The following is a 26,444-nucleotide window of genomic DNA, read 5'->3' as shown; positions in this document are numbered from 1 at the left end:
ATAAGAATAAATATTTATTAAACCGTTTACATTACTAATGCGAATAAAGGTAATCTAGTGGTAACCATGACAAAATATTTACCTATTTATGTAGACAGAGACCAAAATATAAGTAGCTTTTGTACAAAACATTTATCTTAGCATTAATGTATACTTAATATTAGTTATATAAAACAGCTCCTTGTAATCCTTAAGATTTCACAAAATCATTATTTAAAAATAATTACTTATAATATCTGTGTTTAACATACAAACTCATTTCCATTATAGAATTCTTTGTATTGGAATGGAAAATCTATTTTCCAAGTCTTGAATGGAAAGCTTAGATAAGTATTTGAGATAGCAAATAAGAGCCGGCGCTCACTTGTCGAGGCGCGATGAAATAGCTTATGATGTCAATATTTATTATATTGACATCGAGTCCAGTAAGGAAAATCAATTATTTAAAGCTCAATGTCAATATCATAATCATGGTTCAAGGGGTCGTGTCGACTGTTTCTCAAATCGAAAGGTCGTGAGTTCGAATTTCGAATTCGAAAAACAGTGGCACCACTTTCAACATTGTATTTACGCTAATTGGAATATTTGGAATGTCGGTAATTTATAAAAATATGTAAATTTTTTTTATATTAAAAAAATAATATTGTGATGATGTGAATGTCGCTACGCTTTCAGATACGTGCAAACACAATTCACTAACGTTCTAAATCTTCATTATACTATATTACATAGCATACATCTGGAAGTGGTTTAATAAACTAAAACAGAAGGTACATATTGAAGGAAGCACCGATAGGAACCATAGAATAAGTTAAATTATTTAGTAGATAAATATAAGATTCAGTATGCGTGCTACATCAATCACAAAATTCTTCCCACTGGCTAAATAAATTTTTATACCCGTATATTTATTAATTTAATAATTTAACAATTAATAATATAGTTTTGTGAGATAGCTTAAACATCTTAATATAAAGATTTTAAAATTATCTTTAAAATACAAATACACTTAATACGAGTATGTCTTATAAAAAAACGAATAAACTGTGGGATTTCATATAATTATTACAAAATCCCAAAGTTAATTTAGGGTCTGAAAATGTCTAAGTTTAAACAGGCCTGGATAAATAATAGCCCGTAAAAACTTGACTGACAAAAACCACAAAAACTTTTTTATTTATTGTTCTACGACAAAAAATTACTGAACCAAAGTTGTAGAGAATTTAATTTGCTAAAAAAAATATTAACAAACAACTTAACAATTGCGTCCTTAAAAACGCAACCCCAAATGTAACTTTTCAATGGACTAATAGGCGTGTGTCACATGGATAGTATGAAAAAATATTTTTTTTGAAGTTAATAAAATATTAATAATGTAGTTTGGTTTGCAATTATGGGAAATACTCCCGAGCATCCTGTAGGTATATAACATAAAATAAAACTTCTGTGAAAACTGAATTTACGTGGACGAACTCACGAGTTGCGCCCGTTTGTGAAAATGAAGACTCGCAAGGAGCCGTGCATTGTTTGTTTAGTGTTAGTTAAGGCTTTGTGAACAATAGTTCCTCTAAGGGGTTTGTATATCGATAATGACCTGAGGGGCTTTGTCTTTAATGTTAGAAAGTTTTGCTTACGAGCGTTCGACAGTGTGATGCATCTACAAAGTTATTCGTATCAACAGTAATAACTAATATTAGTATATAGTTCTGAACTGGTTCCACCAACTATTACTGACTTGTAATAGTTACAACCGGTGTAAATTAGATGTATGCATCGATCGTAGATCGTTAGATGGGCCTCAAAGCGTCGCAGAATTATCATTGGTTACGCACATTGAGTACGTCAACACTCATAACACATTTCTCTTAATTCATGTTGTGGCTTGTGTTTTTAAGCTTCCAAAATGAACACGAAGGCATAATGAAGGAATTAAAATGAAAAAAAAAAACAGTAAATATTTTTTTAAGTCCACGTCCACTCACAGCATGCGCTTGTTACGTACTACGATAAGATATGCGTGCACGTCTTTGGGTAATGACATAAAATTGTGCGTTCTTTAGTATAGAGGGGTCCATCTAACGATTTATATCGATGGATGTATGCACATTTCTATTTTTAGATCTAACAATCTTCGAATTAAGATTTGTCATTAATTCGAATAGCTTGTATGTGTAAAATGGATGGATCGGGTTCCTCCATCGTCCCCAGGCTGCCGTCGCCGCTTCGATTCGCTTTGTTGACTATCATCGACGGCGTCGCAGCTTTTACTGAAAAATATTTACACAGTTACTACAATACACTGAGTTATATGTACTACGTACTACAGGAGCTGTTACTGAGTATATTTAGCCGAATATGGGTTGTTGAGGGTTGTTAATGACTCCTAAATCATTAACAATCCATAATCGATTAAATAATGAACACGAGTCTTTTCTCAGAATGTCTAATAGTCAACCACGCTGGCCCTATGCGGATTGGCAGACTTCGCACACTTTATGCAGGTTTCCTCACATTTCCCTTCATCGTTTGAGATGTGTGATATTTAATTTCTGAAGAAATTAAATTGAAAGTTTGTTAGTAAGGTAAAGGAAATTTCTTACAATCATAGGCCCATCCGATTTTGGCGAAGAAGTTGATGAAATTCGTAGACAGGTTCAGTCTTCCCAGCTCCGAGGTCCGGTAGTCCCATGGAAATACGTGGTGATAGTTGTGCCAACCCTCGCCCAGCGCTGCCAGGCTCACCATCTTGTTCTCAACTGACTTTATGAACCTGAGAAGTATATAATATGAACAGATGACAATTATACTATTAGTACAAGGGTAAATGGCAAGCGGACGGACTGAGTAGTATACCCAATACCGTTAATAGCAAATATTGAAATTATTATTAATTATTAAAAAGGTTGCTATTGAATAGAGGTACTAATACTTAATACTATGCGGAAGAAGTTAATCCATATCCGTCTGCCAATCCGCATCTTTGTTTGTTGTTTGTTGTTGTATGTTTTTTTTTATTCTCTACAAGTTAGCCCTTGACTTCAATCTCACCTGATGGTAAGTGATGATGCTATCTATGATGGAAGCGCGCTAACTTGTTAGGAGGAGGATGAAAATCCACACCCCTTTCGGTTTCTACACGACATCGTACCGGAACGTTAAACCAGCCAGACCTGAACCAATTAAGAAAACCTCAATCGGCCCAGCCGGGGATCGAACCCAGGACCTCCGTCAAGTAAATCCACCGCGCATACTACTGCGCCACGGAGGCCGTCAAAAAGGCATTGGGTGGGTGTGGTGAACTATTGGCCTTAGTCCTTACACCTCTCATTCCGAGAGGAGACTCGAGCTCAGCAGTGATTTGAATATGGGTTGATAATGATGAAAATGATGACATCGAGCTACTGGCGGGATACGTAAAGTATGTGAACAAAGGGTTCGTAATTGCACAGTGCACATGACTCTTGACTATACTCATGGTCTCGTGTAGTCTAGCTTTTAAAATTGTTCTTTGTCTCCCTGTATCTGCGATAAAAAAATAGCTTTATAGTAATAAAATAAAAATTCAAGATGATACATGTCTACATACCTATCATAAGGCTTGTTGCCCCATATATGTGCGAAGCTATTTACGCAGAAAGCGATGTTGAGCGTGATGGTGAATCTCGTGACGAAGCTCACCACGAAACTGTTAAGAAGTGTTTCTTGCCAGAAGTGTACTGGAATGGCCACCGGCAATATCACATTCAGTAGCAAAAACAAAGGGATGAAGTATCTGTAAACAATAATAATAAACTTTATTTTTGTTAGTGTTGGAATCTTGTTTCATATTTTTCCTTTTTTTTCTCATAGTTATCATAAAAAACAGAATTGTGAATTTACATTATTACTACCGAACCCCCCTATTTCGGCCCCATCCTATCCTACTAATATTATAAACGCGAAAGTTTGTATGGATGTATGTTTGTTTGGATGTTTGTTACTCTTTAACACAGCTACTACTAAAGCGATTTGGCTGATATTTATGATGGATTTTAATCTGTCTCTTTATCCCAAAAAAATACATTGATTTCCGTGATTTGCAAAAACCTGATGATTTTGATGGAATGATTGTTTGTTACTCTTTCACGCCTCGAATACTGAACTGAATTACCTGAAATTTGAAGTAGAGATAGATTATAGTCTGGATTAACACATAGGCTACTTTTTATCCCGGAAAAATCCATTGTTCCCGAGAGATTTGTGAAAAACTAAATTCCACGCGAACGAAGTCGCGGGCGTCCGCTAGTCTATTTATATTTTCGCATGTTTTATAGAAATTAAATAGTCATAATCTATCATTTTACAAAAATATAACTGAAAACATGAACGTTTTAAATGAAAAACAAAACCTTTAACCACTTTTAGCCCATTATGAGTAAAATTAAGAATTTTCTATACAAACTTCCAATCCCTATTTCAGCCTTTTCTGATTTCATTTTTGCGATAAAATGTATCCTACACCGTATTATGGCCTCAAATCGAGCCAAGTTCAATTTGAATACATTCAGTAGTTTCAGCGTGATGCCCGGTCAACAAAAATACAGACAGCCAGACAGACGGACAGTTTGGACACTGAATTATAAATCGTATTTTTTATATTTTCAATCGTAACTCCAGTCGTCAAACCCGTAGCTTAGTGGCAACCTTTCAATTAGTGTTTAATCTTTTTAAATGTGTTTTTCGAAGGGTTGTTGTACTTAGTGACTTTTGATATGAAGTTAAAACTATTCAAACGATTTTGTGGCGGTCAGTAAGAATAGCTTCATATAAAATGTTCTGCCGCTGGAACGTCGGTCTAAAACCCGGGCCCGACAACCGACAAGTTGGAACCGACTTAGTCGGACATTATTGCTGTACATAATTGAGTATATGGAGATACTCGTACGACGTACTCAAAGCCTTATTGCTCCTTATTTTAATAAAAATATTAGAAAGGAGCAAGAAAATGTTACTTACATTTTCTTGCTCCTTTCTAATATTTTTATTAAAATAAGGCGCAATGAAACATTTTTCTGAACTTATATTATATTTTTATAATCATTAAAGAAAATAATATGCTGCATAACAGTAAATAAATGCGTATTTTTTCAAGAAAATCCCTTTTCAATCAGATTAGTATTTTTGTAAAAACTGCGGATATTCGGTTTATGGAGCCTTATACAAGTAACTTTTTAAAATAATCAATTCTATAAATGAATATTGAGAGCGTACTTTTTTTGTAACCTCACAACGGGATCGTGCATGAGGTCTAATGAAGACTTCCGCAGGGCAATCCTCCGGTTCTCCACCGCCGGGTGAGGGGTCAGCACCAGCCACCCGATGTGGGCGAACCAGAACCCCCTATTGATGTCGTGGGGGTCAGCCACGGTCTCTGAGTACTTGTGGTGCACCCTATGGTCTAAGGCCCATGTGTAGATGTCTCTCTGGAAAAACAAAACCAATATGGTCAGATGAAAAGAAAAAATAAGAATCTAAAGAAAATAAGAAAGGATTGCCGAAGGTACGTTTTGTTTTTCTAGCGTTTGGGTATTTATTCTGTATATGTCTGAAATCGTTCAACGTTTGCTAGGTTTATTATAGTCTGACTACAAATATCACAATAATGTTTGAATCGCCATGTGTATCACATAAAGACTCAAAGTTAATAAATTCATGAAAAATGGAATGTTACATGTCTAGAATCTAGACAGTAACATTCCATTTTTCGTGATTGCATCTAGACTCAAGATACACTTCTGATAGTATGTATTCATAGATAATAATTATATTTCAAACATTGCTCCCATTTACAAGACGCCTAGATATTATTACAACATAAACAACTATGAGGGGTCAATTCGAGTAATTGACCCTAATATTCACGACGACGTAGGTAATGCTTTGTTGTAATTAATGTCATCGCAGACTACTGCAAATGTCTCAAAACAGCGCGTTTTTGATAGACTCTAAAATCCGGGAGGAAGTAATAAAATATCAATCTGTATTTTTATAAGATCTACATTTATGTGGTTTGTTTAAAAGGCGTTATGCTGGGACTGTTGCGGTAGTGTGCGACGACATTAAATGTTCCTGTAAGTATTGTTGTACTAGATACTTCTGTATTGTTTATGCAGTTGTTTCTAGGAAACGAGTTGATTTTAAGCATTCTTTATGGTATACGACTGACGAAGAAGAGGTTTGTTTTGTTTTAAATATTTTGTCATTTTCTTTATATGTCCATGTAATTCAATACAGCCGAAGAATTAAATAGTTCTTTGGTTATCCTATGTATCCTCAATCCGTCCAAAAGCTAAACTGTTATGCAGACCACAGATCTTCAGTTTTAACTAACCGAAGTTTTAATCATTAGTATTATTAAAAACTGTACAGTTTAGAGTTTTGCCTACACACGCAAGAATTAATTAACAGTTTGAATCCACAGGTAAAACTGAGAACCGTACAGATTTATCTGTACGGTTTTATCTATTGAAATTTTAATGAGATAAAAGTAAACAAAAAAATGCACGGTCAAAACTGAAGGTCTGTTGCCCGCAGAAGGATTGAGGATTTAAGGAGGATTCTTGTCAATTTCGAGCGGGAGTAGGTACAACATATTTCGAGGATAAGTATTTTTTCCCATAAAACTATCATTGTAACGTAGTTGTTGTCACACTATCACACTATCAGACTAATATTATAAAGGCGAAAGTTTGTATGTGTGTAAGTCTATAAGTGTGTAAGCATGTTTGTTCCTCCTTTACGATGCAACTACTGAAGCGATTTGGCTGAAATTTGGATTGGAAATAGATTTTACTCTGGATTAACACATAGGATACTTTTCATCCCGGAAAAATCCATGGTTCCTGCGGGATTCGTGAAAAACTGAAGTCCACGCGGACGAAGTCGCGAGCGTCCGCTAGTAATACATGTTTTAAAATTATATTTTTTGTGTATTTTTTGTACTTGCTGACGCCGCGCGGTTCTACCCGCGTTGTTCCTGTTCTCGTAGGAATATGGGATATAGCCTATAGCCTTCCTCGATAAATGGGCTATCTAACACTGAAAGTAGTTTTAAAATCGGACCAGTTGTTCCTGATATTAGCGCGTTCAATCAAACAGACTCTACAGCTTTATAATATTAGTATAGATATGAAAATGTACTCACTTGTCCCGTAATTGTGAAAAGTAGGGCGAGTAAAATCCTGAGAGGTAACCGAGCGCTGTACGCTCTGTGTGACCATAGTCGGTGCACACCAGCAGTTATGCCGAAACCCGAAGTGTATATTGTAGCAAACACTGTAAAACAGGAAACTAATTAAATTTTTTTTTGACCGGGATCCGCAGCAGAAAAAGCTGAAACTGGTCCGGTTCAAGTATGCCTCTCTGACAGAGAGTTACATATTTGTACCTTTTGCCGTGGAGACCCTTGGGCCATGGAGTCGCAGTGTCAAAAAATTTTACCGAATCATTTCACAGCGGCTAGTTGCCTCGACTGGTTACAGCAAAGGATCAGCCTGTCCAGCGCAGAAATGCAGCCAGTATTCTTGCCACCATTCCAAGTGGGCATGATTTGTATAGTTATTAGGATAGTTAGTAGTAGTAGTAGATAGAGTTAGCTTAAGTTCCTTATTGTATTCTTTCTCAATAAAAAATAAATAAATAAATAAATATTAATTCCTAATAAGAACTGCTAAAATATGGAATTCCCTTCAGGCGTCTGTGTTTCCTGATACGTATAATTTGTGCACCTTCAAGGTAAGAGTGAATAGGCATCTTGTAGGCAAGCGTGCTTCATCTTAGACCTCATCATTGCTTTCCATCAGGCTTGATTGTGGTCAAGCGTAAGATACTACATTAAAAAAAAAATTGTGCCTTCTTAACTATGAGCCGTGATAACCCAGTGGTAAACCTCTGCCTTCGAATCAAACGGCGTAGGTTTGAAATCGTTCCGAGGCATGCACTTCTAACGTTTCAGTTAGGTGCATTTTAAGAAATTAAATATCACGTGTCTCAAACGGTGAAGAAAAAACATCGATGCCAATCCGCATTGGGCCAACGTGGTGGACTATTGGCCTATCCCCTCTCATTTTGAGAGGAGACTCGGGCTCAGCAGTGAGCCGAATATTGGTTGATAATTATGAAGTGATATTTAAGTAGTTACAGCGCATACAAAGGAATAAAAAAAGAAACAAAAATCTCGAAAGTAGAAAAATAATATGTACAAGTAAACGATCTCAGTCCTCCCTTAAGGGACTTACTAGCTTATCATCGTATAACATCGTAGACATTTCTTACGCTTCACTGAAAATTAATTAATAATAATAATAATAATGCTCCCGACTGAATTGCTTTTTTTCTTTTATCCGCCATGGCAGCCAATTTTTCTTGTAAGAAAAATCTCAATATCAAGTTGATATTGAGATTTTTCTTACAAGAAAAGATTGAAAATTAATTAGTTATTTAAGGGCAAATTCCGCGGGCCGCCAGATGTTTGATAAACTACTCGTAAGTGTGCTACATGTATTTTTTTTTAATTCTTTACATGTTAGCCCTTGACTACAATCTCACCTGAAGGTAAATGATGATGTAATCTAAGATGGTAGCGGGCTAACTTGTTAGGAGTAGGAAGACAATCCACACCCCTTCCGGTTTCTACACTACATCGTACCGGAACGCGAAATCGCTTGGCTGTACGTCTTTGCCGGAAGGGTGGTAACTAGTCACAGCCGAAGCCTCCCACCAGCCAGACCTGGAGCAATTAAGTTAACCTCAATCGGCCCAGGCGGGAATCGAACCCAGGACCTCTGTCTTGTAAATCCACAGCGCATACCACTGCGCCACGGAGGCCGTATCAAGTAGTGCTAGTATTCAATGAAGTGACCTCACTCCCTTTAGTTTATTCCGACGGTATTTTACGAGTACAGTTATGTATCTAACTTTTAGTCTGAAGCTTCTTTTTTAAATATCACCAATAACTATTTGAAGAAGGTTTTCAAGCAGACGATCTGTCTGCTTAAAAACAATAGGATATTGCTAAACACTATAGCACTGTTTCGACCCTAGGACCTCGTAGATATGAACCTTACCCGGTACCTTAGAACTTACTCCTAGAGCTTTTGAGCGCGATAACAATTTTTGAATATTTTTCAAGTTGACCAAAATTTGTTATCATTTCGTCATCAACCCATATTCGGCTCATTGCTGAGCTCGAGTCTCCTCTCAGAATGAGAGGGGTTAGGCCAATAGTCCACCACGCTGGCCCAATGCGGATTGGCAGACTTCATACACGCAGAGAATTAAGATAATTCTCTAGTATGAAGGTTTCCTCACGATGTTTTCCTTCACCGATTTAGACACGTGATATTTAATTTCTTAAAATGCACACAACTGAAAAGTTGGAGGTGCATGCCCCGGACCGGATTCGAACCCACACCCTCCGGAATCGGTGGCAGAGGTCATATCCACTGGGCTATCACAGCTCTTATTGTTATCATTTACGAGTACATATTCGTACCAGCAGTCATGTAGGGCGCAAAACGAAACCACTTTCCATAATAAAAGGTAATTTAAATAAAACCAGCAAAAATACAAGTAACTAAAGCCTAAAATAGAACCCCAAAATGTATCGTGCTTTTGATCAACATCTTTAATATAACTTAATACTTTTAATATAACTTGGTATTGAATGGTTTATCTATGCTAATATATTATATATATAAAGTTAGAGTTTGTTTGTTTGATTGAATGCGCTAATCTCAGGAACTACTGGTCCGATTTGAAAAACTCTTTCAGTGTTAGATAGCCCATTTGTCGAGAAAGGCTATAGGCTATATATTATCCCCGTATTCCTACGGAAACGAGAACCACGCGGGTGAAACCACGTGTTTGCTAGTTAAATATAAGCGTCCACATATGAATTCCTTAGACATTTTTTATTAATTTTCCTTAAAGAATATAACCCTAGAGTTATGGGAAATACTGCTGAGCATCCTGTATATGGGTATGTCAACCTATTTTAACAAAGCAACGTCTAATTTCTCATAGGTCAGGGATCTAGCTTAGACCTTGCTGCTGGTCGTCAACCAACCTAACTCCGGAATGAGATGTTAAGCTGACAAGTTCTTGGTAGTACCTGAATATTACGTAGCCCGGCTCAGAGCTCGAAACCGTGTACAACTCGAAAAAATGTTTACCGTGTACATACATAAACATGCATATATTAGACTGCATGGAACTTCATGTAAGCGTGTAGAATAATGCTATTTCCCGGTATCAATTTGTGTCCTTTCACGAGATATTTATTCAAATACACACATGAGATACATATTCAAATTCCCCTTTGAGAGCAATTTTAAACATTTCAAAATGCTCATAGAGTTATTAAGTACTCAAATGTAGTATTTCTATCATATTTTCCGGTGAACATTTTCAGAGAAATGTTAGCTATGTCTACAAATTAAAAACTATTCATACAACAGAAAAAAGTAGCGCAAGTCTTATATTCGATAACATGTCCATATAATATGTAACTTAATAAATAAAATTGATATAATAGATAAACCATTAAGTATTAATTATTATCATTAATAAAAACCAGCCAGGCCAGGGCTTCAAACAACCTACACGCAGTAGTTTATAACGTACTAAAGGAGATGGACCATTTCAGGTCCACTCTTATACCCCGAATCATTAAAATTTAAAAAACACAGGGTATTAGTTAAAATCTAAATAAGTGAATAAATCTATCTAAATAAAAAGAAATAAATAAAATTAAAACCCAAGTTTTTAAGTTATATCAAGATGGCGCCCATAAAGCAACTATGACATGACAATTGACAGCAAACGTCAAAACGACTACTGCTTTGAAAACGTCATCAATCCGCCATTTTTACCCTTATTAGTGTTGCACTTCTTGGGAGAGAATGAATATTATTTCGAAAGAATTAAAGTAAATTCGTAGATATAATCGAATATAGTTAAAAAAATTATTTTCTTTTATTTCCGCCAGGGTACAATGACTGATACAATTTTAGACCATCGCCTTTGATATAAACTATTTTTCACTCAGTAAACAGATGGATGAAGGTAGTTTCTAATGGGAGGCGTATACTCCGCATCGTACGTATCGGACGCATTGCATCAAACGCATATTTAATTTTACGATAGTTATAATCAGTTTGATGCGACACGTCCGATACGTGCGATGCGGATTAGTGGACGCCTGTCATAATTCAGATCATATATGAATACTGGCAAGTTTGTTGACGACACTCCCATGATATGCGGGCGAAGAGGGGAAAGACTGCGCGGGTGTGGAATTGTGCGTGCGGGGAAGTGAGGTGCGTCAGTAGTGGGGTTTCATTCATTGCTAAAACCCCCCCTCCCCCCCTGGCCTGCTCCTACATCAGGAGTGCTACGAACGAATTTGCGAAGCTATAATAGGGTTTGATACACTTTAAAATACTCACCGAACAGTGTTGTCAGGAACTTCACCTGAATAGTCAGCATCAAGTAGAATCCGTACATTGTAACGCAATGCAAGAACACTTGTACTATTAAGTCAGGCCATCTTATTTGCGGCCTGAATTCCATCGCTTCGTATTTAACTATATCGAAGTCCAAATCACCGTTCACTTTGTCATGTGTATCTCTTTTTACATCTGTGTTATTGTTCACATTGTCTAGTTTGTAAGTATCGTCCAAAAGTCTCATTTTCACTTGTGAATCTGCGTCTAGCAGATGATCAACGTTCTGGAGCGCTGGTGCCATACTTCTATATAATGAAATCGAACTGTTTAGTGCATTTGCACTGCTTAATTTGAAATTTCTATACGCTATTATTAACTGAATAGGTACGGAGGATGTTCAACGTTATCGTCAGCTGCTTTTATTGACTACGCGTGTATTATATGAGTTGTACCTACTGAAAAACTGCGATATGAAGTCCCACGTCAAGATATCTACAGGCTTACACGATTTCGTATCGTTAAAGCAAAGCTTCGTAGGAGTTTGTTCACGTCACACTTGTTGATGACATAATTAAATATATAAAGCTTAAAAACTTTAACCCTACGTAGTCGGGAAAAGGGGTCAAAAAGGACGAAACAAGAAAATATTTTAGATAGAGAAATGCATAATCTGTCCGTATGAAACTCTATGTAAACTTTCAACTACCCCTATGTCCCCTCTACCAAATATTACTAGCGGACGCTTATGGTACTTTTTTTTTCTGATTGTGTAAGTGCCGTGGGCTCCTTATGGGACCTCAGCGGCGTCACCGGGGGGTTTGGGCGAGCGCAGAAGCATCGCCTGATGGGGTCCGAAGGCAGAAGCAGGATAGATGGGCGGAACGACTCTCTAAGGGCGTCTCCTCTGAGACTCGGACCTCGGCTAAGAGGGCCGTTCGGGAAGGGTGTTTTGGCCTGAGTGTATCAGTCCGGGCGCCCCCGAGATCGTGAATTAAAAAGCTCACGTCTGGGTGACATCAGATATCGGCGACCTAGTCTTCGCCGGCGGCCTATGGTACTATTATGTTGCTCTTTGTACGTTCTACAATTAAGGTCTCTTACTTTTTTACCTATCGTTCATAGTTATTGAGATATCGATCAAAAAATCATGGTACCATGGTATATCTATTTGGGCCTTTATTTTATAAAGGATACTTACATAAGCTTCCTAAAATGAGATATGTATGTCTATCGCAGGCTCTCGGTCTAAAACTATCCCGCCGCGGTGCGCTCCATCATTGCATATAAATAAAATAAAAGTGTCTGTCTGTGATTTCAAGATAAATGTTTTTTCAAGTGACATGATACTTAAACACAATCAAGCTTTTAAAAAATTTTAGTCTGCCGGTTTGTACAGGCTGATCTCGGAAACAGCTGAATTGATTTTACGGGATACTGGGACTAGAGGAGATAGAGGAGCTTATTCGGTAACATATTGGGTACTTTTAATCCCGGAAAAATCCATGGTTCCCACGGGATTTGTGATAAACTCAATTTCACGCAAACGAAGTAGCGGGCGTCCGCTATTAAAATAATATGCGTCAATACTTTGTTGATTCGTACCTTCTATTCAATTCGGGAAAATCAAATGAATCGTGATATATTCAGTCAAAGGCACTGTATTAGTCGATTCACGTGAAAATGTATGTAGTGTCCATGATTGGATTCATTAAAATACCTACTAATTGGTAGTTTGTCGACAATTGCGATGAAAATGATGGTTCCCTTGTACAGCGGGCGTCTGTTGTAGATAATGCTATTTAATTCTTCCTCGCCGGCGACTTCGTCCACGTGGAAATCGATGTTAACTTTCAACCCCTATTTTACCCCTTTAGGGGGAAAATTTTGAAAATCTGGTATGTCGTTATTATTATTAAGCTTTTGCATAGCTTTTATCGAAGCTTTGAGCGTGGCGAACGAATCAAGAAATTCCGTAACGAAAATAAACTTAACACCCAAGCCGTGCATCAAGTTGACAAACGATTCAACTGGACGATCGGTGCGAAAACAAAGGGGAAAATTTATCCAGAGTTCGATTTCAGCTGAACGTAATGACATTTTTATTATTTATTCTTTTCTGAAGAAATAATCTCAATTTGCCTAGCCGGGGTTCGACCCAGGACCTCCGTTTTGTAAATCCACCGCGCATACAACTGCGCCACGGAGGCCGTCAAAAATACTTATATGTATAATGCATAATTTCGCCCAGACATCAGAGAACAACCATGCTCATCACACGAATATTTTCCAGTTGCGGGAATCGAACCCCCTGCCCTCCATGCAGAATGCAGGGACACGACCCACTGCGCCACGCAGCCGTCTAACTATACGTAACTTGAGGAAACTAAATCTATTTCTTTTTCAGATTGACTCCGAACAGGTTGGACATAGGTATAGCCTATTTTTGGCTGGTGGGAGGCTTCGGCCGTGGCTAGTTACCACCTTACCGACAAAGACGTACCAAGCGATTTAGCGTTCCGGTACGATGTCGTGTAGAAACCGACAAGGGGTGTGGATTTTCATCCTCCTCCTAACAAGTTAGCCCGCTTTCATCTTAGACTGCATCATCACTTACCATCAGGTGAGATTGTAGTCAAGGGCTAACTTGTAAAGTAAAAAAAAAGAAATAATTTGTACTGTACTAATTTGTTGAGTAGTTTTTTAATCGTGCAAGTGGAAGAAGTAATGGAAGGTAGTCACGAAACTTGAATACATTATGGCTAATGGCTGAATGTGAATACTGTACAGTCATTATGGCTGGATTAATAAAACATTACTTTTACTATGTAGGTTAGAACAAATTCTAGATTACAAGGGCTTCTGGCCGTATACAGGCTGCTCGGGGGTATTTTCCATAACTCTTGAGGTTATATTCTTTACCGAAAATTAATTAAAAATGTTCAAAGAACATATTGTGTTCTAAAATTAATATTTTCAGAGTGAATTATATTTGTTTTGTAGATGGATCTTAAAATGTGTCCCATAAACGCATCCTTATAAATAATATATTTTTTTAAAATACAAGGAAAGTGTGTTAAATGGATAGTCGGAATTATTTGAATTACTTTGTATGAAAACGTAAAAAGTTTTTATTTTTTAGTTAAAAATATTAGTTATGCAGTTCGGGTTATGGAAAATACTCCCCAGCACCCTGTATATTCTTATTCTTTTATCTATTTTGACGGCCGCGTGGCGCAGTGGGTAGTGGCCCTGCTTTCTGCATCCACGGCCGTGGGTTCGATTCCCACAACTGGAAAATATTTGTGTGATGAACATGGGTGTTTTCCAGTGTCTGTGTGTATTTATACATTATATAAGTATTTATATGTAGTATATAATTGTATATTAATATTATAATATAATATCATCTATCTTAGCACCCATAACACGAGCTACTCTGTATGCTTACTTTGGGGCTAGATAGTGATGTGTATTGTTTAAGTATATTTTATTTATTTATATTTATTTATTCTACAATCACACTTCTTCAAAAAAAATAAAAAAACGTATGGGTACCTATGATATATCCGATCCTTAAGTTGATCACGTGACCTATCGGTATCGAATATCATTTCAATTAGCTTTTGTTGAACGAACAAAGTAAACAACAACAAAATCGATATGTCATATTGTTCAAACACTAACTTCACAAAACTGCGCCAGTTTTGCGAAATTAGTGTTTAATTAATATTACCGAATTTACAAATTTATGTATGTATGTCACAGATCATACAGTATGTTAAGTATGATTTTTTATCGGACTTCCAAAAAAAAGGAGGAGGTTCTAAATTCGACGCGTAAGTTTTTTTTCCACATAATATAATGTTATTTTTCGCTTTTTAGTTTATTTTTGTGATTTGTAAGTCAGTTGATTTTTTTGTTATTATAATGAATAATAAATATTTATCTAATGTAAATCTCATAACTGCTAAAATATATAGGCAAAGACGTAGCAATAAGCGTCCATGTCTAACGGATTTCTAACCCGTTAGCACTTAAGCCCAATTTAACAGAATTCCCCAAATTATTTACGAATAACTTCCTCATTAACAATTTCCTTCCTCTCTAGTACCTACTAGCTATATCTGTTCTATAGCATGTCGTTCCTACTCATGTGTATATACTGTACTGTACTTTACTGTACTGTACTGTATCTGTAAATACTAATTCTCTAACGATGTTTTGTATAACTCGAAAGTGCGAGTTTCGGATTCACCGCTATCTTTCTCATTCTATAGTATTAAAAAGAGATAGATAGAGGTGAATTCGAAAACTCGCACTTGCGAGTTATAAAAATATCGTTATAGAATAGCCTAGAAGGTGAAATGAGAGTCAACGTTTGATAATAATCATCGCCGTATTTTACCGGCCGACTACAGGGCTAGGCCTCCCTCCTTATAGGAGAGAGGATATGGAGCTTACACCCACCACGCAGCTTCAATGCAGATTCGGACTTAGGGTGATAATATATTTAATTAATTATCGACCACTATCAGATGATAATGATAGTGACCGGGACCGATGACTTAACACTATCAATTTCCTACCTACGGGGTGAGAACTTTATCTGAGAATTTCGTCGAAGAAAACTCTGCCTGACCCGGGACTCGAACCCAGGACCTAGTGATCTAAAGCCATATACCAGCTTACCAATAAATCAATTAGACAGTCTATATAAATAGAATATAGATAATTTACACAGATTAAAGAATAATAGGCAGATACAGCGCTTTAAATATATTTTTTTAAATTTTTTCTGTCTTTTGTTTGTCCAGGCTAATTTGGAACAACTGGACCGATTTAAATGGGACTTTCATTGGAAGATAGAGGTGGTTATTGAACAACATATACGCTATTTTTTATCCCAAAAAAATCCATGATTCTAAGTAGTGGGCGTGCGCTAGTTTTTTTAATATAAAATTAATATTATCACGTTTATTATTGTATCTACCATTTTTTCAACTAGTTATTTTCCTCATCTAGGCGTGTCGCTTCTAGGTGTAGTTACCTATATATTACGTCTATGGTTAGGTAAAAATACAATAGCTTCTTATCTGAACTATACTGATAAGTTAAAACTCGCATGTTTGTTAAATATAATACACCATAAAAATCCATGAATTAATACCGTAACCATGTAATGGCGGAATGATTTATATAGGTACATATTTGTATTTAATTTACCTACCTATAGGTAATTGTTATTATTGAATGGTAGGATTAATATTAGGCCTACAAAAAGTCCGCGTTTGCATAATATTTTCGTATTATAAGTACAGAAGTAAGCTTCATATTTATCACCATCACCAATGATGATCATTAACAAATCATATTCGGCTCACTGTTGAGCTCGAGTCTCCTCTCAGAATGAGAGGGGTTAGGCCTTAGTCCACCACGCTGGTCAAATGCAGACTGGCAGACTTCACACACGTAGAGAATTAAGAAAATTCTCAGGTATGTAGGTTTCCTCATGATGTTTTTCCTTCACCGTTTGAGACACGTGATATTTAATTTCTTAAAATGTACACAACTGAAAAGTTGGAGGTGCATGCCCCTGACCGAATTCGAACCTACGGCCTCCGAATCGTAGGCAGAGGTCATATTTACTAGGCTATCACGTCTCGTTAGAAAAATATTAAATTAATGTAGTTTTGAATTAAAATCATTCAGTCATCATCATCGGTCATTTTCAAATTAAATGCTAAAGTTTCACGTGATGATAAAGTACTTTAGCCTTAGCCTTTTAAGTTAAAAATCATTTTTTTAATTTTGGAGTTATCCTGACAGAAAACTAATTTCAAGTGGTCTCATATTAAAGAGACTAGCTTTCTTATTCAGGGCTTCTACGCGGACAAAGGAACCTTCAAAGGTCTTTTATATCTGCAGACATTTAGTGTGCCAGACACGTGCCGTGGCAGACAAAATAATATTTTCATTTAATCGTAGCGTGGCCGCGCAGACGTTGACAGACACGGGCCGCGGACGGCCAGTATTCGCGGAAAGAATACAATGTCTAAGTGGTTCATGTCTGTAGAGTCCTTTGAAATGAAAATGAAACCTGAACTAAAATTGACAGCGCCTTACACAAATGACAATAAGACCGCCATTACCAAATGAACATGAGCGCCATGAAGACATTAGCGTCGCGTCTGGGGGACTTCTTTAATGAACAGGACTTTAAGTGTATCTAGCTACCTGCTGGGCAGTGTGAATAGACGATATCTGTGGGTGTCTGCCGCGCTACTTGTCTGTGACGCACCGTGTCTGTAGATATAAACGGACCAAAAATAGGGTGCGGGGGTATCTATTATAAAACAGTCCTATGCCTGTTTGTAATCTCGTATCTGTCTGTTCTTAAAAACTAGCTAACAGATATCCATGCTGTTTTCACTGATAGATAGAATTATTGATGAGGAAGGTATAAGTACAAAATTTATCAAGGTTTTTTTGTTGATTGGTTGAAATATGATATTTCTTCCAAGAGTCACGGGTAACATCGCAGGACGCAATAGGATCGAGCACTAGATATATTTTTAGACAAAATGTAATAAGTTTCCATACGTCAAAAACCTAGAAATATAGAATTCCCCATAACTTTTATCCTCCTCATTTACAATTTTCCTTCCTATATTCTATTAGTTGTTTTAAATAAGTAAGTACCTACGAATATAAATTATATACGTTATAGGTATTAACATCTAATTTGAAACGCAATATCACTAATTTAAGATGCTTTTACAGTCTGCACGGCTATTCTATAACGACGTTTTGTTTATCTCGCAAGTGCGAGTTTCAAATTCACCGTTATCTTTCTCATTCAATAGTATCGTGTTAAACAGAGAGAGATAGAGGTTAATTCGAAACTCGCACTTGCGAGTTTCGAATTAACCTCATTATAAATTTTAAAAATATCGTTACAGAATATCCTAGCAGCTTCTAATATTCATTTAATAGGTCCAGATTTTTTTTAAATAATATTAATCATATCTGTTTAAATATTCCAGCAGGCGGGAATCGAATCCACGACTTTTCGGTGTTCAATACGAACCTTTTACCGTTGGTGCTTCATTATTTTTAGTTTTATTTAGATTCATTATAGTAAAGCCAAACCATAGTTGAATAGTTTAACCAGACATTGTTTAACCTACTCGTAATAGCTGTTATTAAAGTTGGCTCGGTAGTAGGTAATTCTGTTATTTTATGCTCTTCGTATCAATTAGTAAACCTATATGTGAAATTACTGACAATGCTTTAAAATTGGATACTGATGAACATCCTGAACTATGTTTTGATCATAATATTGTACCTACTCTGTGTATTTAAGCTTTATGGACCTTTTGGATTTGAGTTATATAAATCTAGGGGTCGCTTTTTTACGTGATAACCATTTAGTTGACTGAAAGATGATTGGGTCCTTTGGCCTTAAATAGACCATAAATAGTAACCTACCAGCGGCGAAGAGAACGGCATAAATTTCCTTTTTTGGGTTACCTTCGACAAAATGACAACTTCATACTTACTGAATATTACTCTTCAGTAAATCCAGTGCGGATTAGTTTATTTTGTGTTTGAAAAACAGCTGATGACATAACAGCCCACGTTTTGCGTGAATCACACTATGAAATCGTATTGAGGGGCTTGTTAATGAAAGATAACAGAATTTAGAGAAGTAGGTATTGCTCATAGTATTATCAGCATGTATCGCGGGTTGATCGCAATTCCCACAGGTGTTCAATGTGTAATAGGTACATTATCTTATTGCAGGTGTTCTGATAGGTAACAAAACATGTGTTTTGTCAACAATAAAAAATTACGTTTCTCAAATGTAAACAGGCATGCCTACGGATGCGTAATAAACGATTACATCTATCTATCTATCTGTCTTCTGTTTATCTATCTATCTATACTTACAATAAAAGTGGTCGAATTCTATACATTTATTCGCAATTTGAGATTTTACTTATACCATTTCTAACACCAAACGTTACCGTGGCATAAAGTACTACTAGCGCCATCTAGAATCTATACTTATAATACGAACTCTGTACATTAAAGATATTTTCAAAATTTTTGTTGCGGGCATTATAATATGTATAATCGATGCTGAAGTCAAAAATATTTTTTTAGATTTTTGTCTGTCTGTCTGTCAGTCCGTGTTTTTTTGTTATTCGGACATCACACTAAAACTACTAAGTGAATTCAAATGAAACTTAGCACTGTTGACCATAAATGAAAAACATACCGAAAAATAACACGTTAAATTGTAATCAGTACTTTCAGTTCACAATATGACGGTAGATTTTAATAAGTGTGTTTCATGAGTGAGATTATAAACTAACGTATCTTACAATCTAACGATGACATAAATATAAACTTGTGTTTGTTAAGGCTCAGAGATAGATAACAATTTAATATAGTAATTCACAAACGTGGAATACCTACAGGATGCTTGAAATCAAAGAATTCTACTGGGTTTATTATGATTTTTGATAATATTTGCTAACTTAATATCACAAACAACAAAGTTGTTTATCTAACATAAGATCGTGTTATCATTAAATTTTAATTTGTTTAATCTCTCATCATCTCGAAAATAATGAATTAAAAAAAAACGCGTCTACCTTTTGTATGAACAATATTTCATGATGTAACTAAACTTGCCTTATGTGTGCACTTTAAAGTAAGTTATAAAACAATTTTACAACAAGTTGTTATACAATAAAATAAATAATTATCACTTTAATATAATAAAGCTAATCTCTGTTTAATTGTTTATATTGCTTGTTAAAAAGAGTAATAATATAATAGTTTAAAAGTTTTTAAAACAAGCTTTTAGCACGCACTAAAACTTACAAATGGAATGTTTTTTTCATATTCCTGACAGCAAACCCTTTTATTTAATACCCATATCCTGGAGGTGCATTTAAAATAGCCTGTCCGCCATCTTGGATGTCCACCATATTGGATTATAAGATATTATAAGTCACGTGATATTTTGTTTCGTGTTGCTGACAGCAAACCCTTTCATTTGATAACCATGACTTGGGATTGGATTTCAAACAGCCAGTCCGCCATCTTGAGAAGGCAGCCATATTGGATTTGTAATGACGTTCCTTAGCTAGTCATGTATTGTCATCAGCACTCAGAGCGTGTGCAAAATTTCCAAATTGCGAAGACCCATCTTTAAAAATATGTTTCGAATAGTTACCTACTACTACATATCTGAGAATTTTCTTAATTATCTACGTGTCTGAGGTCTTCCAATAAGCATTGGGCCAGCGAGGTGGACTAAGGCCTAACCATTCTCATTCTGAGAGGAGACTCGTGCTCAACAGTGACCCGAAAATGGGTTGTTAATGATGATAAACAGCTGCGCCGTTCGTATTGCAATGTAAGAGCAGACTCAAAGTTTGGCGAGAAGTAAGTATACGTATATACCTACTAATTAAAGAGTAAATATACTAACCTTATCGTGTATTTTTTAATTACAATTGATTGACCAAACAGATGGCCCACATTTTGCATCGAACTTTTGATTGGGAACATAAATGTAATATTATGTCTGAACTAAAGGTGACTGTAAGGGTCTGAACTAAAGCCTTGAAATTTTAAAGATCTAGGTTTTATGAAATGGCTACTGATAAGGTTTTATAAAATCGCGAATGTCTTATACTAGAATTACTTTTAATTTATCTTACGTACATTATAGGTATTAGAGAACAAACCTTGATTCCAAAGATAGTTAACAGCATTTGCAAATTATAAACAACGAGTAGCAAGACTTTATCAAAGATCAGCAAACAGTGCGATCGATAAACACGATCCACCATTTGGTCATGGCAATAAAAATCGAAGTACACCATAAAACTACAGATGACATTATGTCTTGTTAAATATACCTACCTACGAACTCACATACTAATGATTAAATTATTTCATCCCTGTGCGCGTTATGAAAATCTTCTCTAAATCCAACTATTTTTCTCAATTAATGCCTTTATCATTATCAACCCATATTCGGCTTACTGCTGAGTTCGAGCTCGAGTCTCCTCTCAGAATGAGAGGGGTTAGGCCAATAGTCCACCACGCTGGCCCAATGCGGATTGGCAGACTTCACACACGCAAAGAATTAAGAAAATTCTCTTCTGGTATGCAGGTTTCCTCACGATGTTTGTCTTCACCGTTTGAGACACGTGATATTAAAATTCATAAAATGCACACAACTGAAAAGTTGGAGGTGCATGCCCTGGACCGGATTCGAATCCACACCCTCCGGAATCGGAGGCAGAGGTCCTATCCACTGGGCTATCACGGCTGTATTAATGTTTAGTGATATGTAATTGCCAGGAAAATATATCTATAAACTGTTCTAGAATATTCATTTCACAAAAAGTTCTGTTTTGTTTATGAAGCATTTTATAATTTTCGTATAAGTAGGTACGATTGACGATGGTGGTATTGGTTGGTATAGGTATACCTACTATTCCTATTTGAAGTTGCATCTAAGAGCAGCAAAGTACTTGTATTATAAAGCTTTCCTATGTGCACTGAAATACTTCCTAAGCTTTTCATAAATGTACGAAGTCTTTGAAACGACAAAGTAAGACTAAGACTTACTGAGGCTTAACTTCGTCTCTTTACAAAACTACCAGCAGTAAATATATAAACCTATAAAATACCTCCCTGGCAAGTTTCATCTTTGTTCGTCATGTGGTTTTCGAGATTTTGTGATGAATGACCTTTCGCATTTATATATTAAGATACTATAAATAGTGACAGATACAGACGAACCCAAAACACACAGTCGAGTTACACGAACATTGTTTCAGACTTTTTTTATAATTGACAGACCAAGTACCTACTTGATGGTAAGTGGAAACCAATCCTTTAAATAGAGCAACACGCAAGGGTCCTACAAAGTGCCTGATCTGAGGCATATTCAGCCTGTTTTGCTTGTAACCGCAACAATGCCCCTCATACACCGTGGTTACACCAGAGGCCCACCCGTGGGCATTGGGTGGGTATTGTATAGGAGACGGTATATGGAACTTAGATCCACCAAGCTGCTCCAATGTAGGTAGGCGGGCTTATGGTGACAACGTCAAATTCATTAACGACTTAACGACCACTATCAGAATGGTACTTAATGATCGAGACTGAAAGCTTAACGTGCTCTCCGAGGCAAGCAACCACCTTCCTTACTCTGGACTGAGAATTCAAGTGAAAATTTGTTAGTAGAAACAAAAAGTCATTTTCTCAAATAGACCGACCCAGGATTCTATCTGAATTCATCATCCGAAATTACATACTACTGGACCAACGAGGTATTTCAAATTTAAAAGTTTATACATCGAAAACAGAACTACTTTTTTAAAGTCGGTTACAAAAACAATACAATTTATATGAAGTTACGTAATACTTTGTCTTTATCAATTAACAATGCACACATTAAGATGTGGATACATTGATATAATTTATTGTGTACTCTGTGGTGACATCATATAGAACTCAGTCGCTCAAGGTCATACGCGTGCTCTATTGATAAGTCATTCTGATGAGGAATGAGGAAAACTGGTCACCAAGCTGTTTAATAATGTCAATTTGTATGAATGAACAAAACATAATTTAACAAAACTTCAGAAAGAAGTTCAGCGGTACCTAACCTAAATTCAGATTCTATATGTTTGAATCCTGCTAATATTGTAAGCGCGAAAGTTTGTATCGATGTTTGTTACTCTTTAGAGCCACAACTTTTCACCCGATTTGGCTGAAATTGGGAATGGAAATAGGTTTTTTCTCTGGATTAACACATAAGCTACTTTTTATCCCGGAAAAATTCATGGTTCCCGAGGGATTTGTGATAAAATAAAAATCGCGAAAACTAGAAATCGCGGGCGTCCTGCTAGTGACGCTCACGTAATATATCACGCTTACGTTTTACTATTCTGCAGTTGTGATTGATGGAACGCAGTTCTAAGGAGTACTGTGCGGTTACCTGGAAGATGTCTAGTACCTGCCTTAGAGGTGAGGAAGGGTATTCTCGGAAACTGTATTTTTTACTGTATTTACAACTTAAATTTCGTAACCTTTTCTACAAATATTTTTTTTTAGATTAATAAAAAAAATAAATTATACGAGAATGACAAAAGTAATTCTAAACTTGACTTGAGAATGACAAAATTATACGGTTTAGCGTTTGTAAGAGGACAAAGTATAATATCTCAATCATCGGTCTCGTTTAATATAGTTGTTTACTACATTATGTGTAGTGTATTATGTAATTCTGTATATTATTATTTTCACCTTTGAAGGTTTAGGTAACAGGTAACAGGTCGGGCTATCTAAGGCCCGTGAATCTTCGCCTCTGGGCGACAACATTTTTCTAGCGTAAATATTACATTTTGCGAAAATCAAAGTCAAGACTCGTGATGGTAACTGTGAGACATAATTCTGTCCTTATAACTAAATAAATATAGAATAAGAAACATCTCGTTTCAAAAATAAACGCTAACAGAACAAATCTGGTTCTCAGTAAAATTGCTTTTAAAGGGCTTCAGAAAAAGGTAAAATACTGGCACATCACGAGCACTGAACGTTTATTTACAAGTGAAATTAAAAATAATAAATATACAGTCAGTTAATACGAATAAGTCTTCCCCAGTACCTTATTCAGTTATTAAATGCGCAGGCGGGAAAATTTTCAAACGGAACACGCGAAAAATGATTTCCCCGGCGTTATATTTATTATTATACCTGAAACGGTTGAAACTTTCCGTAGACCTTGACACACACTAGTACCTTAAATTAATAAGATACGCTTGACAGAATAACTGTGCAAATAAAAACTGTCACTGAATTGTTTACACAACTGAAAAACGACTACGCTCATGGAAATCTGCCGGACTGATTAGTCATGGTGAATCGTGGCCTTTATGTGCGGTGTATGGAACGATAGACCAACTGCTCGCGCGACGTTCTATGGTAGACTGCTCTGGTATTGTTGTGGTGGTCTGGACTCGCGGCTGATGGGATGGGGTCGGGGCTGTCCAAACATTGTACCTACTCGTAGCTATGATAGTTAACACGTCTTGCCACAGCTATACAGCGGGATGCCGGTCTGAAGATATTTTTTATCGTTTATATTCGTCCCTGATTCAACGCTTTAGTCGCAACCTCACCTGATGCTCATGGACAATGTAGACTAATTTGTTAAATGTACAAGTTTAGTCTCATTGAGGAATTAGAATGTAGGGAGAGACTACAATTATCCAAACTCCAATTTGCATCTGACGGTTTTAGTCTGAAAATCTAATTCTTTTTACTACTGCTAACAGTTAACAGTAGCTGTTTATTTAAGTAATAATTTACAAATTTTAGAGTTTAGCTATTTCTCTATTATGGAAAATAATACCTATAACTTTAAATTTTTTGAAAATAGTTAAGAGTACTTAGGTAAAATGTAGGTAGGTTTGTTTTATTGTATGAACTCTTTATTGTACGAGTTTCTATTATGTAAACTAAACAAATAAAAATTTTAGAAATAGTAAATATTTTTGGTTAGTACCTAGTAGTAGAACCTAACCTAAGCCTCAATAACTCAATGGTGAACGGGACGGCCTTAACACCGTCAGGTAGTAGGTTCGATACGCAGAAGTATTGTCGTACCTACTCCTAACACAGTTACCAACTAAAAGAAAGGGGGACGGAAATATTGGTCATATGTGACAGAGTTCCAGGTGTTAATGCCACGTTTGTTTGTCCAATATCTACTAACCGTACCGGCAACGATACCCACCATAAAAAGTATTGTTGTGTACCGGTATAGAGATTTTATAGTTGCCGGTATATAACGAGACTATTGCACTGCTAACAAATGTACAAGACTAAAATGTTTCAATAAATACCTATGTAATTTTTTTCATTCGAAGTGATATACGCGTTGGTGTCCCATTTAACAAGGTGGGTCAAGTGGTTGTTCAATCAACCATTACTTTAAAAAATCGGTTGTATGTAAAGTCGATTTACTGACGATAGCTGAACGGACGTCATAAGAAAATACTGATGGAATGATTGCATTTTTCAAAAGAAAGTTCGTTTCTTAAAATACTGTTTAATAATCTTTATAGACCAGAATATATTTTATTTCTTGTAAAAAAGTTGGCAACCCTAGGGCGAGGGAACGACGCATGACGTCATCTTTTTTCGAGTGTGCAGTTGGCTCCATCGAATTATAAGACTTTGTCACGTCAAAATTTCTACATAGTTATCTCAGGACGAGTCTTCAGATGGCAACGCAGTGGCTGGCGTCGATGCGTCATCACGGCGGCAATAAGGCGCGGCGACAACCTACGCATACACCCATATATCCGTACTAGGTTCACACGTATAGCTATGGACCCCTCGGTAAGCTCGACCTATATAGCTTTCTTCGAGGGCGTAGCTTGTAACAAACTAAGCTGATTGTGTCGCCTTTGCCTTTGGCTTGACCGAGTCGCCAATTAAATTGAGTAATTGAAAACGCTGGAAAGCGAAGCTGAACCAGGTGCTCGATTTTAATCTTCCTTTGAAGAAAATTTCAATTTTCCAAAGCTTTTGTGAAATCAAAATGAAATGTCAACAAAATAAAATTCATATTATGTGAAGTGAAAGCTGCCTTGTTGGTCCAGTGGGCATGTAGTTTCGAATCACAAGGTCCTGGGTTCGAAACTAAAAAAAAGAAATACTTACTCAGTATCTCCTAAGATTGAATATTTTAATTCCCAAGTCACACTTACGTAGATTCTGTAGGGCTATTCCGTAACGATGTTTTTGTAATTCGCTAGTGCTTCGATTTCACTTTTATATCTTTCTATCTAACACAATACTATAGAATGAGAAAGATAGAGGTTAATCCGAAACTCGCACTTACGAGTTATCAAA

At 36.3% G+C, this 26,444-nt stretch overlaps 1 protein-coding gene across 2 annotated transcripts; it reads right to left on the bottom strand.

Moving 5' to 3' along the window:
- Window positions 1-24,499, bottom strand: LOC112043951 (acyl-CoA Delta-9 desaturase). Of its 2 annotated transcripts, none has more exons than XM_052883606.1 (7): window positions 24,279-24,499; window positions 11,487-11,809; window positions 7,184-7,314; window positions 5,251-5,462; window positions 3,587-3,772; window positions 2,601-2,770; window positions 1-2,267 (listed from the first exon to the last, which is right to left on the bottom strand). In XM_052883606.1, exons 2-7 carry the CDS (start codon window positions 11,785-11,787, stop codon window positions 2,137-2,139), a joined length of 1,131 nt encoding a protein of 376 aa, XP_052739566.1. In that variant the 5' UTR covers window positions 11,788-11,809; window positions 24,279-24,499; the 3' UTR covers window positions 1-2,136. The 2 variants fall into 2 exon arrangements, with proteins under 2 accessions (XP_052739566.1, XP_023935410.2); XM_024079642.2 differs by having other exon boundaries at window positions 11,487-11,791.
- Window positions 24,500-26,444: the final 1,945 nt, after the last annotated feature.

Source organism: Bicyclus anynana, chromosome 9 (genome assembly GCF_947172395.1).
Source record: "Bicyclus anynana chromosome 9, ilBicAnyn1.1, whole genome shotgun sequence".
NCBI lineage: Eukaryota > Metazoa > Arthropoda > Insecta > Lepidoptera > Nymphalidae > Bicyclus > Bicyclus anynana.
This window is presented reverse-complemented; position numbering and strand designations above follow the sequence as displayed.

What these genes read in the sequence shown, in the direction of transcription:
- LOC112043951 (XM_052883606.1), bottom strand. Translation starts at nt 11,787, where the DNA reads ATGGCACCAGCGCTCCAGAACGTTGATCATCTGCTAGACGCAGATTCA. An exon ending in GTTCCTGACAACACTGTTCG is followed by an intron (nt 7,315 to 11,486) that starts GTGAGTATTTTA and finishes CCTGTTTTACAG; the next exon opens with TGTTTGCTACAATATACACT. An exon ending in GTTGTGAGGTTACAAAAAAA is followed by an intron (nt 3,773 to 5,250) that starts GTACGCTCTCAA and finishes TATTGTTTACAG; the next exon opens with ATACTTCATCCCTTTGTTTT.